The following is a 14394-nucleotide window of genomic DNA, read 5'->3' as shown; positions in this document are numbered from 1 at the left end:
CCCTGGGAAGGAAGGAAGGAAGGAAGGAAGGAAGGAAGGAAGGAAGGAAGGAAGGAAGGAAGGAAGGAAGGAAGGAAGGACATTGAGTCAGGAGGATTTTGAGTTCAGGACCAGCCCAGCCTACATAGCAAAACCTTGTTTCAAAAACAAAAGAATGCTAAAACAATGTAGCAGAGTGTATAGGTGTCTAGGTGAATAGAGTTTAAAATATGCTTCAAGACACACACGTTGGAAATTTTTTCAAAGGAACAAGAAACACTTAGGTCAGAAAGCACTATTTTAAAGACTTAATATCTTTTTCTTTTGTAAAACATAGTAAATAGTTGCTTTTGTCTTTTTTAAAATAAGGCCCTTGATAGAGGACTCCAAAAATATTATTAATTAAGGTTAATGTGATACAAGTTTATTGCCTGATTAACAAAAAGTTCGAGTCTATTGGTATTTCTTAGATTTTCCAGAGAGGGCGTTTGAAAATTAGTGGAGCAGACAGACTCTGCACAGAGAGCTTCAGGGTGTGAGGGCTACAAAGTTTCCAGGAATGCAGCTCCATCTCTGCCATAGGTTGTCAAAGGCGTCATGTGCCACAGTGGAGTGTTCACTGTCTGGAAAATTCTTGGTAAATGATTGCTAACTCATTTATCAAGGTTATAAAGAAAGTGTAAATAATGTCTAACTCTTCCTCAGAAAATGTAATTTGCCCTGATCATTTGGACTTTGTCCAATGTTTGCCGGATTATAAACTGCACCAACATTTGTTCAAATAAAATTTTTCTCCCAGAATAGTTGACTTAGTCTTTCATAGCAAGGCAAGGTTCGCTCTGAACAGATACGCGACACTAAATACTTTGGAGTGAGTCTGGCAAGACGACACGACTGTGCCTGCCGTAATTCTGCGTTGAATTGTCAAAGGCTTCTTGTCCCTCAGTGGACTGCAGGAGATGTGCCTGGCATGAGAAGACGGAGTAGTGAATGGCTGGCAGTAGTACCAGGATGTGTCAGAGAGGAAAATAAAGAATCATTATCCTCTGTTTCTAGCTGCTACTGAAGAAACTCCTGGGAGTAGAAAACTACTTGTTTTGGTTTGGCATTACTTTGTTTTTGTTTTGCTTTTGTTAAGAGTGGATTAGCCATAAAAGTACTCAAATGTTTCATGCTGATAATATTTCTCCTGGGTTAGAAGTTGGCTATATGTTCATAGATCTTCAAAAGTCAACTTAATCACAACAGTGACCAGAAAACTGTTTCTGTCGAAAGTCAGAGAGTAAATGACTCAGGCTTTGCAGAGAATGTCTGTCTACCCTGCAACTTTTGACCCTCAGTCCTGCCACTACAATGGGAAAGCAGCCACAGGTACTGTGGAACAAAATTAGCATGGTGAGTCCCCTTAAACGTGTGTTGGTAAAAACAGCAGCCTGGCTGGATTTGGCCTGGGGACCTTAGTTTACTAACAGCTCAGCTTTCAGAGCCTAGCTAGCTAGCATCCTTCATACTTTTGGAAGATCTGTTTCTCAGATTATTCTGTGTCCTCCAGCCTGGGTTCCAGACTAAGCAGAGGTAAGAAAATACATTTTCTATTTATCATATTCAGGTAAATATAAAAGCAGAGACATAAACTGAGGGTTTATTGATATTGAAGATCTAGGCAGTTAGCCCAGTCCTGATGAACAAAACTATTAGAAATATCAAATGTGGTGGTGCACATCTTTACTCCCAACACTTGGCAGAGGAAGGCAGATCTCTGTGAGATCAAGACCAGTCTGGTCTACAGATTGAATTCTAAGCCAGTCAGGCTGAATGATGAGACCTTACCTCAAAACAAAAACAAAGATCTTTAAGAAGAGCCTTAATAAAGAATCCTAGTTTTAGAAGATTTTATACATCAAGGTGGAAACATTCAAACTTATAGAACATAGTAGTCAAGCCCCTGACTATTTGGAACACTGTCCAATCAGAAGACTGAAGCTCTTGTCCTGTTAAGTCATGTAGGAGGTGACAACCTCTCCGCCCTGCGTGTGAAGAGATCACATGTTTGAGAGCATTGTCTCTTGGGTAGGATCATCAAAGCGCTATGGGTATCTAGCTAAACTAAGCGTATTCTAGTGCACTTGAGCCTTTAACCCATCTCTGCCCCTTCGTTCTAATACTTACTGCTATACACAAATGTCAGCTGTGAGGTAGAAACCTTATGTATAAGACATGATTAGAACTAGTAGTTGGTTGTCAGCCATTGAGTGATGCGAAGAAACTTAGAAACAATACCCGTGTCGAATGTGTTTTTCAGCTAAAAACGTTTACATGTTGCATGGCTTTGCCAGGGTTGTGATGAAGTCCTAAGAGTTTTTCTCAGGGTCTGGATTCGCTGTTTCATCTCTCTGGGTAGCTGTAACATGCAGCATGCACTGGCCCAGTGTATTCTTTTAAACTGACTGACAGCTTAGATACAAGCCCAACAATCTGAATGTAGACTCTTTCCATCTTTATGCTTGCATCTCACCTTTGGAAAGTGTTTACATCCTTAGCTTCTGGAATCCTGAAACTCCATGAGCTTGCATTTTACTGGCAGATTACTTCCAAAGGGGCCTGAGATGAGGTGAGACTGGATTCGAGAGAGGTGGGGGTGCTAGGTGGGAGACACAACTGACAAACTCCAAAGCCTGCCTTCTGTCACTGTCCAGTTTTGTTGAATGCAAATTCTGTCCAGCGGGAAAGTGAGCCATGGAGGTTAAGACATGTAAAACATTTCTGAAAACATAATCTTCACACAGTTAAAATATCTTTTTTGTCCCACAAAAATCTCAGCTTTTCTGTAAGAACTCGGGAGTTTGTGGATCATTTCGGATCTTGGCTTAGTGTAGGGGTTTTTCTTCTTTGTTTGGTTTAACCTCTTATTTCATCTCAGTGAGACTCTAACGGGAGTGTCTATGTCCTGCTTTGTCTGTGAAGCACAGCCAGGAAGATTCCAAGCCTGGCTCGGGGACAGACAAGCTGTTAGGGGTTAAGCATGAGATCTGAGGCAGAAGGATCAAAGACCTCAAGATAATTTGGGGCTGGAGAAAGATGCTCAGTGATTAAGAGCACTTCCTGCTCTTCCAGAGGTCCCTAGCTTAGTTCCAACACCAGTGTCAGGCACAGCTCATAACTGTAACTGCAGCTCCAGGAAATCCAGCACCTTCTTCTGGCACAAGCACGCGTGCACACACACATAAAAATAAAAACAAGTCTCTAAAAATATATACCAAGATGATTTAGAGAGCTTCAGACACCAAATCCTGGGGTCTGTGAGGAGGCTGGTGTGCTCAGTGCTGGGGATGAACTCCGAACAGACCTGTTTGCAGTCTGGGTCCCTCTTCCGCTGTGCAAATAGCTGTTCCCGGCCTGCGAGCCCACCTGGAGCTTTATGATTCTCCTGTAACGCTTTCATTTACTTTCTTCTGCTTCTAGGCCAATACATACGAAAAGTACTGGCCATTTTACCAGAAAAACGGAGGTCTGTATTTTCCCAAAGAGCATCTGAAAAAGGCTGTTGCCGAAGTTGAGGAAATGTGCAATATTTTGAAAATGGAAGGCGTGATAGTGAGGCGCCCTGACCCCATCGACTGGTCGCTGAAGTATAAGACTCCGGATTTTGAGTCTACAGGTAAGCAGCGTCGTGAAAATAATCTGGCAGATCCTTGGTTTTCGATTTCCTTCTCAGATACACAGGGAGGATACTCGTAGAATTTCTTGAAGAATCCTTTGTTTTACTTACTTCTCCTTTAACACCTTAGAGATTATTGAGGAAGCATCTGGCTCATTTTGATATGGTTGAGGTGTACACATTCTAAGCTTCTGAATGTTATAGACATTTTTCATAAGAACACTGAATTGTTCCTAGTTTTCCTTAACAATAGAAATTCAAATGGAAATAGAGGGTCTGGAGAGATGGCTCGGCAGTTAAGGGCCATCACTACACTTGAGGAGGACCTGAAGTTCAGTGTTCCCAGCACCACATCAGGCAGCTCATAACAGCATGTAACTCCAGTTCCAGGGCTGTGGCGCCCTCTTCCCGTGCCCCTACTTCCACACAGATACACATGTTTCAATTTTTAAGGGGGAAATGGAGACATCCCCTTTTTTAAACTGCCACTATCTCACAAGTGCTCTTGTGCGTGAATTCTGTAATTTATTTCTCAGGATGATCTTAGCCTAGTTCTTACCATGTCATGCTGTCCATTGTAAACTCTGTTTCTGTATCTTACCATGTCACACTGTCCATTGTGAACTCTGTTTCTGTATCTTTAAAAAAGGAACCTACAAGTAGAGAAGGCTTGTGGTTCAAAATCTTTCTCAGTTTTTTGTTTCCATTTTTGCTTGACATCACACCCAACAGAGAATTCTCTTCAACCACCTAGTCTAGTATGTATCATTTTTTTCTGCCACGTATTATCTAATTACATAGACAAACAAGGCTTTTAGTAAACTTTGCTACAAATAGATTGTGTTATACATGCTTTAATGTTTTGGAAAGCTGCATCACTGAGGTGGCCATGGAACTTTTGGTCCAATAGGTTTATACAGTGCGATGCCTCGAGACATCCTGATGGTTGTGGGAAATGAGATCATTGAGGCTCCCATGGCATGGCGGTCACGCTTCTTTGAGTACCGAGCATACAGGTCACTTATCAAAGACTACTTCCACCGTGGCGCCAAGTGGACGACAGCACCCAAGCCAACCATGGCTGATGAACTGTATGACAAGGTATGTCCCTAGCTATAGACCAGTGTGTTCGTGACTGCTATTCCAAGTAATCCACAAAGCATAAGAAAGGAATTCTCTGGTACTTCACATATATTATGCATTTTCATTTAAAAACTTACTATTTTAGATGAAACTAGGAGTAAATGTTAATGATCATAACAGCAATAACATTTACTGCTTACTCTGTGCTGAGTCCTGGGGCTCAGGACGTATCACCAATCATATTTATTCTTACAAAAACTCTAGAAAGTGATGGTGATGGTGACCCACGCCTTTAATCCCAGCACTCAGGAGGCAGATGCAGGTGGGTCTCTGAGCTCAAGACCAGCCTGGTCTACAAAGTGAGTTCCAGGACATCCAGGGAACCCTGTCTTGAAACAAAACTCTGGAAGGCAGTGATAGCATGTTATCATTTCATCACTGGGAGACAAACTTGTCCTAAGGACACATTGCTATTCACTGCTGGAGCCACAGCAGTCTCTAGGAAGTCTTTCTCTTCTTCCAGCAAAAGCATCTGGTATCTCGGCCAGGTTCTCAGTAAGATGAAAGGTGCAGTTACCTCCTGCCCGCAGGTTCTGCACCCATGAATTCAACCAAATTCCAATAATATTTTTGAAAATTGTGCCTGTCATTCAATGACAATATGGCATAACGTTTTTTTCTATGACATTTGGGTTGCACTGAGGGTTATAGCTAATCTAGAGGTGTTTTTAGTTTTTGTTGTTGTTGTTGTTTTGGTTTGGTTTGCTTTGGTTTTGGTTTTTCGAGACAGGGTTTCTCTGTGTAGCTTTTGGAGCCTGACCTGAAACTCACTCTGTAGACCAGACTGGCCTTGAACTCAAGGGATCTGCCTGCCTCTGTGTCCCAAGTGCTGGGATTAAAGGTGGGTGCTATCACCGCCCGGCTCTAGAGGTGTTTTAAAGGATTCAGGAGGACATGCATAAATCTATGCAAATGTGCTAGTTTATGCAGTGAATTTGAACATCCATAGATTTTAGTGTTTATGGGATACTAGAACTAATCTCCTCCACAAATACAAGGGATAGATGTCCTTAGTAAGATAACTATGATTCATAGAAAAAAATCACTTAGAGAAATAATTTTAAAGCAAAAAATTATTCTAGGCATTTAAAGGCAGAGATAAAAAATAAGTCCTGCACATCCAAATTTGGCAGGGAGCAACCTGGAATCTCATTTTAGGGTATAAATTGGGCTCAGGTCCAAATTCCTTCTCTAAAGGAGAAGGGCGACTTCATCCCGCTGGCTTTCAGCATTGTAACTACCTACGCGTGCGCGCGCGCGTGTGTGTGTCTCTCTGTGTGTGTCTGTGTGTGTGTGTGTGTGTGTTTTTGTGTGTGTGTGTGTGCGTGGGTGTCTGTGTATGTGTGTGCACATGTGTGTCATGGACTGTTTTCAGAATCAATTGCTACCTGCACTACTTGTTTCTACGTGTCAGAAAGTTACTCTAATGCCTAGTTTTTCATTTTGTTGTTGTGGTGGTGGTTTTGTTTTGATTTGTTTGTATTACTTTTTTGTTTGTTGTGACAAGGGACTCGAGGGAAGAATCTACGAGAGAAAGGGATTATCTTAGCTCATAGTTTGGATGTCATCGCCCCACCCACATGCTTTGGCTGAACAATGTGTTGACAGAAGCATGCAGGAGATGTTTTGACTTCTTGGCAGACCAAAAAGAGAAAGGGAATACCGGAGAAAGCAAGAGACCAGAGCAAGAGAGAGAGCCCCCAACGACACACCCCAGCGACCCACCTTCTCCCAGTTACGCCCCCCCCTCCTAATTTTCACTTTTTATAATGCTATCATATGACTACATCAAGGGATTAATCCATTGATTAGGCTAGAGCCCCTCATAATCTATTTTATTTCTGAAAATGCTAAAGGGATATCCTTCACCAATCCCTTGGGCTTTCCTTAACCAATCAGATTGGCAGTCAGAATTGACCATCACAGACCAACATCTTTTCCATGGGTGTTTTAATCTAGAGTTGAATTGATGTATTTTGGGAAATGATGCTAGTGAATTAATTTTTAAAATCATGTATATCCTTGTAAATAATCCCTTAAAAACCTAAATGCAATGTGTGTGTTCCTTCTCGTTCCAACTAGGATTATCCCATCCATTCTGTGGAAGACAGACACAAATTGGCCTCCCAGGGAAAGTTTGTGACGACCGAGTTCGAGCCATGCTTTGATGCCGCTGACTTCATCCGAGCCGGAAGAGATATTTTTGCTCAGAGAAGCCAGGTTGCTAACAACCGGCTCTATAGCCTCACGCTACGTTATCACATTCTTGATTCCTAAATTTAAAAGTTTAAATCCTACATGCTTTTGGTTTCCCAAACTTAGAACGGAATATTTTTAAGATTGTTTTTACTTTCAGGTTACAAACTTCCTGGGCATCGAGTGGATGCGTAGGCATCTCGCTCCGGACTACAGGGTCCACATCATCTCTTTTAAAGACCCCAATCCGATGCACATCGATGCCACCTTCAACATCATCGGACCTGGCCTTGTGCTCTCCAATCCTGACCGGCCGTGTCACCAGGTAGGAGAGTTCTTAGGACACCAGAAAAGCTAGAGAACCTGGCAACCTAAATTTAAAAGAAAGAACCTTGGCACCTTAAGTATTGCCATGGCCCTAGTGGTTCTAAATGACAACTTTAGCAACGGTCAGTGGCATTATTATCAGACATGAAATTGCTTATGTTTACAAGACTCCCAGTGTGCAGAACTTGACACTGCCATTGTGACTGTTAGGATAGTATCATCAGACGTAGATTTTAGCTGTCTGCAGCCGTTACTCGTCAAATTGTGTGTCTGACTATGTTATCCTTCGAAAGTGATTTCCTCACCATTTTCAATTGCAGCTCAACAGGATTATTTATAAACAAGTGACTTCGGCATGGCCAGAGCAATGCCCTGAGCATTAGGTGTCTTGGTCAGCCGCCCTTCAGCCTGCCTTCTTGGGGAGGAGCAGATCTGCCAAGCTGACCCTGCTCCCTCCCTATCACCCACAGCCTCTTATCTTCTCCCCCTGCCTCTGAGTCCAGCTGGGAAATGAGTTGTTTACAAGGCTGTAGCACAGCTTTCAAAAGTCCTTTCATGTTGCGCGCAGGTCATGCCTGTGCCTTATTTTCATACCTAAGGACCAAGATGATCCATTTCAACTACTAGGACGTGTTACTGTACTAAGTGGGGGTATGGTTTGTGTGGCGATGACTCACTTGTAATGGCTATCCCGTGACAACCGTGCTGCTTTGACATTACATCCCTGACCTTTGTCCTTATTCATGGCCACGTGGGATGACGGGACTGTGGAGCAGAGAGGCTGTCAGCTTGGCATCATCACAGCGTGGCTTTCTTATAACTAACCAGAGACATTTAAATTTTCCTTAATGAGAATGTCTTGGGAAAATATCTTTGGTGTTTTAAATTTTGAAAGCTGAAAAGCTTTACACACACACACACATACACACACACACACATACATACACACACACACACATACACACACACACACACACACATCCCACACACTTAAGTTCGTTCTTTGACAACTTCAGACAAACGATGCATTCTCTCTTCAATCCTCCCATCCCCCTCAACTCCACTCTGCCCTGCCATACCCTTTTCTATATTCATGACTTTGGTTTGGTTTTGTGACCCATTTAGTCTAACCAGGGTCATCTGTGTGACTGCTGGACTGGGATTATCCACTGGAGCCTGATGGGCTCACCACTGGGTGCCAAGTGAAGGCAATGACTCTATCAATAGCAAACAGTTCATTAGAAAAGGGTGGGGCCCCTGAGTCCCTCCTCCATCTGGGTCTCGCTGTTGACAGCCAATTCTTGTACAAACCTGGTACAGGTATCCGCAGCTATTTCAAATTATAATTTAAACAGAATCATCAACTTTTTTTTAAAAAAAATGTATGGTTTATTTATTTTCTTATGTGCATTGGTGTTTTACCTGCAGGTATGTGTGTTTGCTCTCCCTGGAACTAGAGTTACAGACTGTTGTTGTGAGCTGCCATGTGGGTTCTAGGAATTGAACCCAGGCCTTCTGGAAGAGCGGCCAGTGCTCTTAACCACTGAGCCCCCTCTCCATCCCCCAAAGTCATCAACTTTAAAAAAAAAATTGTGTCCTTATTTTGTAAATGGAGGAGATGACTTGCAAAAGAGCTATTCATGATAAGGAGAGCTGAGTGAGCACGTGCCTATAATCTAACCGCTTGTGGTGCTGAGGCAGGGGGATTGTGAGATCAACACCAACCTGGGCGATATGGCAGACTTCATCTTTAAAAACAAAACCATAATGACTCCCAGAAACCAGTGGCAAATGTGGATTGTTTGGTCTTACAGATTGATCTTTTCAAGAAAGCAGGATGGACCATAGTTACTCCTCCATCACCAGTCATCCCCGACGGTATGTCAACTTTTACATCCTCTGTGACCAAGTGTCTTCACCTGCAGAGAAAGCCATCTTTTGTCACACTAGAGATGGCCTTTTCCCGGTGAGCAGTAAAGTCACGGCTAGTTCTAGAGTGAGGCCGAGCCAAGTGTTTGTGAGTTTTCCTTTCACAGAAAACGAAAACGAGGAGACAGAATTTAAAATATCATATGAAGCAAGATACGACTTTTAAAATAAGATGGGATGAGTTCCAAACGCCTGAGGAATGTGGATTGTTTTGTAAGATTTATAAATATGTTGTTGTACAATCAAAATAGGTTCTCAAAGCTGGAAGTGCAGTTCAGTGGTAGAGCGAACGCTTGTCTAGCGTGTTTAAGGCCCTGGGTTTGATCCCCGGTAGTACAAGATCTAACTAAAAAACACCAACAAAGCAGAGCAGGGTGGAACAGGACAGCAATGCCAGCACAGAGAAGGCTGGGGCAGGGGAATTGCAGCCCGGCGTCATTTTCTGTCACCATAGTGAAAACGTGTCAGAAGGAAAAAGGTAATGCGAGATGGTGAAATACGCTCTCGTGTGGGAACTGAAGCAGGCAAAGACCGAGTGTGTCACTTCAGTACCCTTCCCTCGATCAGACACGCGTGCTCTAACAGTTGATGCTGTTTTCAGATCACCCGCTCTGGATGTCATCCAAATGGCTTTCCATGAACGTCTTAATGCTGGATGAGAAGCGTGTCATGGTAGACGCCAATGAAGTCCCAATTCAGAAGATGTTTGAGAAGTTGGGTATGTGTGATGGATGCAGCACGTTGTCACATATAAACAGCAGTACCACTAACTGAGGAAAAGACATGCAGAGTCTAAAATACGGTTTATTGAATCGATTTCTGTTCCCTTTAACTGTACCAAATTATCACCTTTTAATTGATTAGTGATTTTGCTTCTATTAAGCATAGCCTTTCAAAGTTGGGCATATTTCACGAGGTCCTGAAACATCCGGTGGCAAGAGTTAATCAATCTTCTGTCTCTCTGCTGGTTTCCTGGTGCCTACACGCCGAGTGAGAGTTACCATACTCAGATGAGTTGCTTTGCCTTCCTACAGAGAAGGAATTACTGAGGGTCCTTTAGAAGAACTTTAATGGTAATCTCATGTTTCAGAGGGCTTGTAAGGACTCATCTGGAAACTGACATGTGTATGCATTAAAAACAGTTCACATGGTTCTGAGATGCAGAAAAGGATGCCAGCCCGTCATTCCGCTTTTAAAGAGCAGGATTGGTTTCACGAGGGGCCACATGTTCCTATTTTGACATTTAAGTTTTAGACCAGGATTCTAATACTGTTGAGGAAAACCTTGAACGAAATGGTTTCATGTGAGCCATGGGGTACAGATGACATGAGAGCGGTTCTTAACACATTTGACGTGTCCTCGGGGTAATTTTGATAACAACCAGGCAGCTTATATGTTGAAATTAGGTTGTTAAAACTTTGTTCTGCATTTCCGATATGCTCCATAACAGACTATTTTCTTATTTGCCACACCTATCCTTAATGTTGAATTGGTTTTAAAAAAGATAGCTTGAAGTTTTGAATTGAGCAGAATCTGGTGACTGGACCCACAGCGCCAAGCCACGTTTTCTTTCACTTTCATTAAGTAACAAAATTACTTGGGTTCAACTTTTTCATATATTGTGATTTTGTTGTTTCTCAAGTTAAACTGATGGAAAGTACCAAATAATCTGATTTGATAGTTTTAATTTTGTAGTTAAAGTCATGTAGTTAGTCTTGGGGAACTTACATAAATTTCCTCAAATAGCTATGATTCTCTCCAGTTGAGGATGAGTACGCTATGACCAGCCAGGACGTGGATGCTTCTGATCCCACATCTGCTTTGTTTCCATTCAAACTGCACTCTTAGACTTCAAAGATGTAGGAGAGGGGTACCTCAGGGGCGTCTTTTTCACACCTCCTTGTTCGCCCCACCATACAGTGAGCCCTGTAGTGATTCTGCAGCTCATGTCCTCTGAAACGGAGGAGGAAAAGAGCAGGTTACTGTGTCTAACGTAGCGTAGTCTGGGCGTTGTTAGTTAAGTGGTCTCTGCATTCATAGACATGTTCTCACAAATGGTGCCGGCTGAAGCCGATTGTCTGATTGGCTCTGATACCTGAATAACCACACAACCCAGATAGTAAAGCTCTGATGCATTTTTCCCTTGAGGTGGTCTAGCCCAGTTAATCTGTAGAAGATGAATGTGTTCTTATTGTGTGTGTGTCGAGTCTGCATTTCAGTACTGAATTTTAGTACTTGGGAGGTATATCTGCTCATCCAGGCTGCTGATTTGTGATTATTCCATAGAGCAAATCCTGTCTCTATTGACTTCTTTTGTTGAAGATGTTAAAGAGTGTGATGGGCTAGGTTAGATGAAATATAGTTTGTGAAAGCAAAATTTAAAAGAAGAGACCACTGTAGACCGGATTGAGGGATTTGAACCTCCATGTTCCTGCAGGTGTTTGGACTTATGAGATCTAATGTGAGTCCCCTCTGACTGACCAGTCTTTCTCTCTCAATGCAGGCATCAGTACCATCAAGGTTAACATCCGAAACGCCAACTCCCTGGGGGGAGGCTTCCACTGCTGGACCTGTGATGTCCGGCGCCGAGGCACCCTTCAGTCCTACTTTGACTGAGCGGGCATGGCGTGGCTCTGAGCACGGCCTCAGATATACCTAAGAAGCATAGCAGCAAGGCCCATTCTCTCGCTTTAATAAATGCATGAACTGTAGTGCTTTGAACAATCACGTCTTTAACAGGGTTCCCAGGCCTGGGTTACTTTTCTTTGACACAAGGAAGATTACTCTTACTAGGTTCACTTTCTTCTCCCAAGTTCTTTACTGCTTGGCTTCAAGCATAAAAGCTGAGTAAATGCATACCAAGGCAAAAATTAGTCACTTGAGTAACTTGGCCGCTAATATTTAACCATCTACCTCTGTTTTTAATTTTCTTTCCAAAAGGCAGCTTGAAATGTCAATCTAACCTTATTTTCCTCCCTTTTTGGTGGACTTGTGACTGTTCGTATCACTTCTTTTTTTCTAGATGGGACAAAGACTTAGGGGGAAAAATCCCACAGATCCTAAGTAGAATCAGATATTTGTGTCTTTTTCTAGAAAACAAATTTGGGTAGTTTTAATTTTTTTAAAAATAACCTTGACTATGCAAACACTAAGAAAATGAAGTGAATTTTCCATGAACGCTTTTAACATTCTATTATCGACATTTGGTCCTAAAATCTCATCCTACAGCTTACCTCATCTCAAGTGGGTTACTCTTGTCTTCTTCCTTCCTTTCCAGAATTTACAGACGTGCTTAGTGTAATAGGGTATAACTCATAGCTCCCAGCCCTAAATGTTGATGTTAAAGGTCTAACAGATGTCATGGCATCTTTGGTAATCTAAGACTTGTTTACATGTGTGCAAATTGTTTAAAGCATAGAGCTTTAAAGCAATTTTAAAAAACTAATGCAGGTGAAAAAAAATACATGAGACGTGAATAATTTTAATGTTGGATATTGTATATGTATTTTTATTCTAATAAACTTTTGTGTTCCAGATTGGATTTTATTAGAGTCTGGCCTCAGTCTCATGACTTTAGAGTCGCAGGAGTGTAGCTATTGGATGAGAGGGGTGTGTGTGTGTGTGTGTGTGTGTGTGTGTGTGTGTGAGAGAGAGAGAGAGAGAGAGAGAGAGAGAGAGAGAGAGAGAGAGAGAATATGTGTGTGCTGTGTGGGTACCCGTGTCAGGGAGGTATGCACATGCGTGTGTGTAGGCGTGTGGAAGTCAGAGGTCAGCCTTGGGTGTCAATCTTCTTGATTGTTGAGACAGGGTCTCTTTTGCACTGGCCTGGAGCTCACCAAGTATGCTAGTTGACTGGCCCAGGCATCCCCCCCACCACACACACACACCATCTCTGCCTCCACAGGAATGGGAAGAATTCCTCCATCTCTGTCTCCACGGGAGTTGGATGAATCCCCCCCATCTCTGCCTCCATAAGAGTGGGAAGAATTCCTCCATCTCTGCCTCCACAAAGTGGAATGGATCCCCCATCTCTGCCTCTACAAAGTGGGATGGATCCCCCATCTCTGCCTCCACAAAGTGGGATGGATCCCCCATCTCTGCCTCCACAAAGTGCGATGGATCCCCCATCTCTGCCTCCCCAGAAGTGGGAGGGATTCCCTGTCCCTGCTTTCCCAGCAGTAGGATGGATCCCCACCGTCTCTGTCTCCCCAGCAATGGGATTATGAGTACACACCACCACACCTGCCTTTTTCACTTGGGTTCTGGGGATCAAATGCCATTCTCACTTACACTTAAACAAGTACTTTGCCAGTTGAGATTACTCCTCAGCCCACCTTGGAGAAGAATTGTAGTTTTCTGAAATAATCAAGATATTCATCCCCAATTCAAACCTAACATTATTCAAAAACGGTTGACAAGATTGGTCACACAGAGTCCCAGCACTTGGGAGGTTGTGGCAGGAGGATCAGGAGTTCTGGGTTAACCTTAGCTGCATAGCCAGAGGAAAGCCAGGCTGGGTTGCAGGAGACCTTGGCTTAGGAGGGAAAAAAAAAGAAAGGAAGGGAAGGAAGAGGTCAAAACAGAAAAGAAAAAAGAAGGAAAGAAAAAACTGAATGCAGTCAGAATTTGGCTTATTCTCCACTCTTTCAAAGCTGTCTGAAGGCTTTGTGAGCATGGGATGGGGTGGGTGTTAGTCCTAGGCCCCCAAAAGAAAAGGACTGTTCGTTCTGGATTGATGAACTCCTTTCCTCGTGCAAATACCACATAGGATGTGCAATTAGAGATTAACCACAGGTTTCAGCCGCTCCTCTAACTGCTTTATGATGTCAGGGTCACAGAACACGCCAGCGTGACACTCGAACTGTTACTGCTTGAGAGTGATGCAGCTGTGTGGATTCATGCACCCGAAGCCACCCAGTCAGGGCCTAAATGACCCCTGCGATTCTAGTAGACACCTTCTGTATTCAACTAAGCACGTATGTATTCCCTCTGCTTCTGTGGCTGATCACATCTCGTTTGTCACTGAGAAAACAGAGACCACTGGGCATCCGTTCCTTCAGCTTCTGCTCCAGGCCCCGCAGAGACATGCACACTGGTGCAAGGCACTGCCCAAGGCTTTCTCTCTCCTGACCTTTACCAGCTAATCTCCTAGAGCAAAGGTT

The 14394-nt window shown here is 43.1% G+C and overlaps 1 protein-coding gene across 1 annotated transcript in view; it reads left to right on the top strand.

Moving 5' to 3' along the window:
• The window catches only part of Gatm (glycine amidinotransferase), a 16668-nt gene extending 4453 nt beyond the window's left edge, over positions 1-12215 (top strand). Inside the window, exons 3-9 of the mRNA XM_005364378.3 lie at positions 3442-3637; positions 4548-4738; positions 6863-7000; positions 7137-7301; positions 9118-9181; positions 9834-9950; positions 11736-12215. Coding sequence (XP_005364435.1) covers positions 3442-3637; positions 4548-4738; positions 6863-7000; positions 7137-7301; positions 9118-9181; positions 9834-9950; positions 11736-11848 — 984 coding nt within the window. The 3' untranslated portion in view covers positions 11849-12215. The remainder of the gene's footprint in view (positions 1-3441; positions 3638-4547; positions 4739-6862; positions 7001-7136; positions 7302-9117; positions 9182-9833; positions 9951-11735) is intronic.
• Positions 12216-14394: the final 2179 nt, after the last annotated feature.

The sequence above is a fragment of the Microtus ochrogaster genome (assembly GCF_000317375.1).
Source record: "Microtus ochrogaster isolate Prairie Vole_2 chromosome 14 unlocalized genomic scaffold, MicOch1.0 chr14_random_1, whole genome shotgun sequence".
Taxonomy (NCBI): domain Eukaryota; kingdom Metazoa; phylum Chordata; class Mammalia; order Rodentia; family Cricetidae; genus Microtus; species Microtus ochrogaster.
The sequence above is the reverse complement of the archived record's forward strand: the minus strand, read 5'-3'. Positions and strand labels throughout refer to the sequence as shown.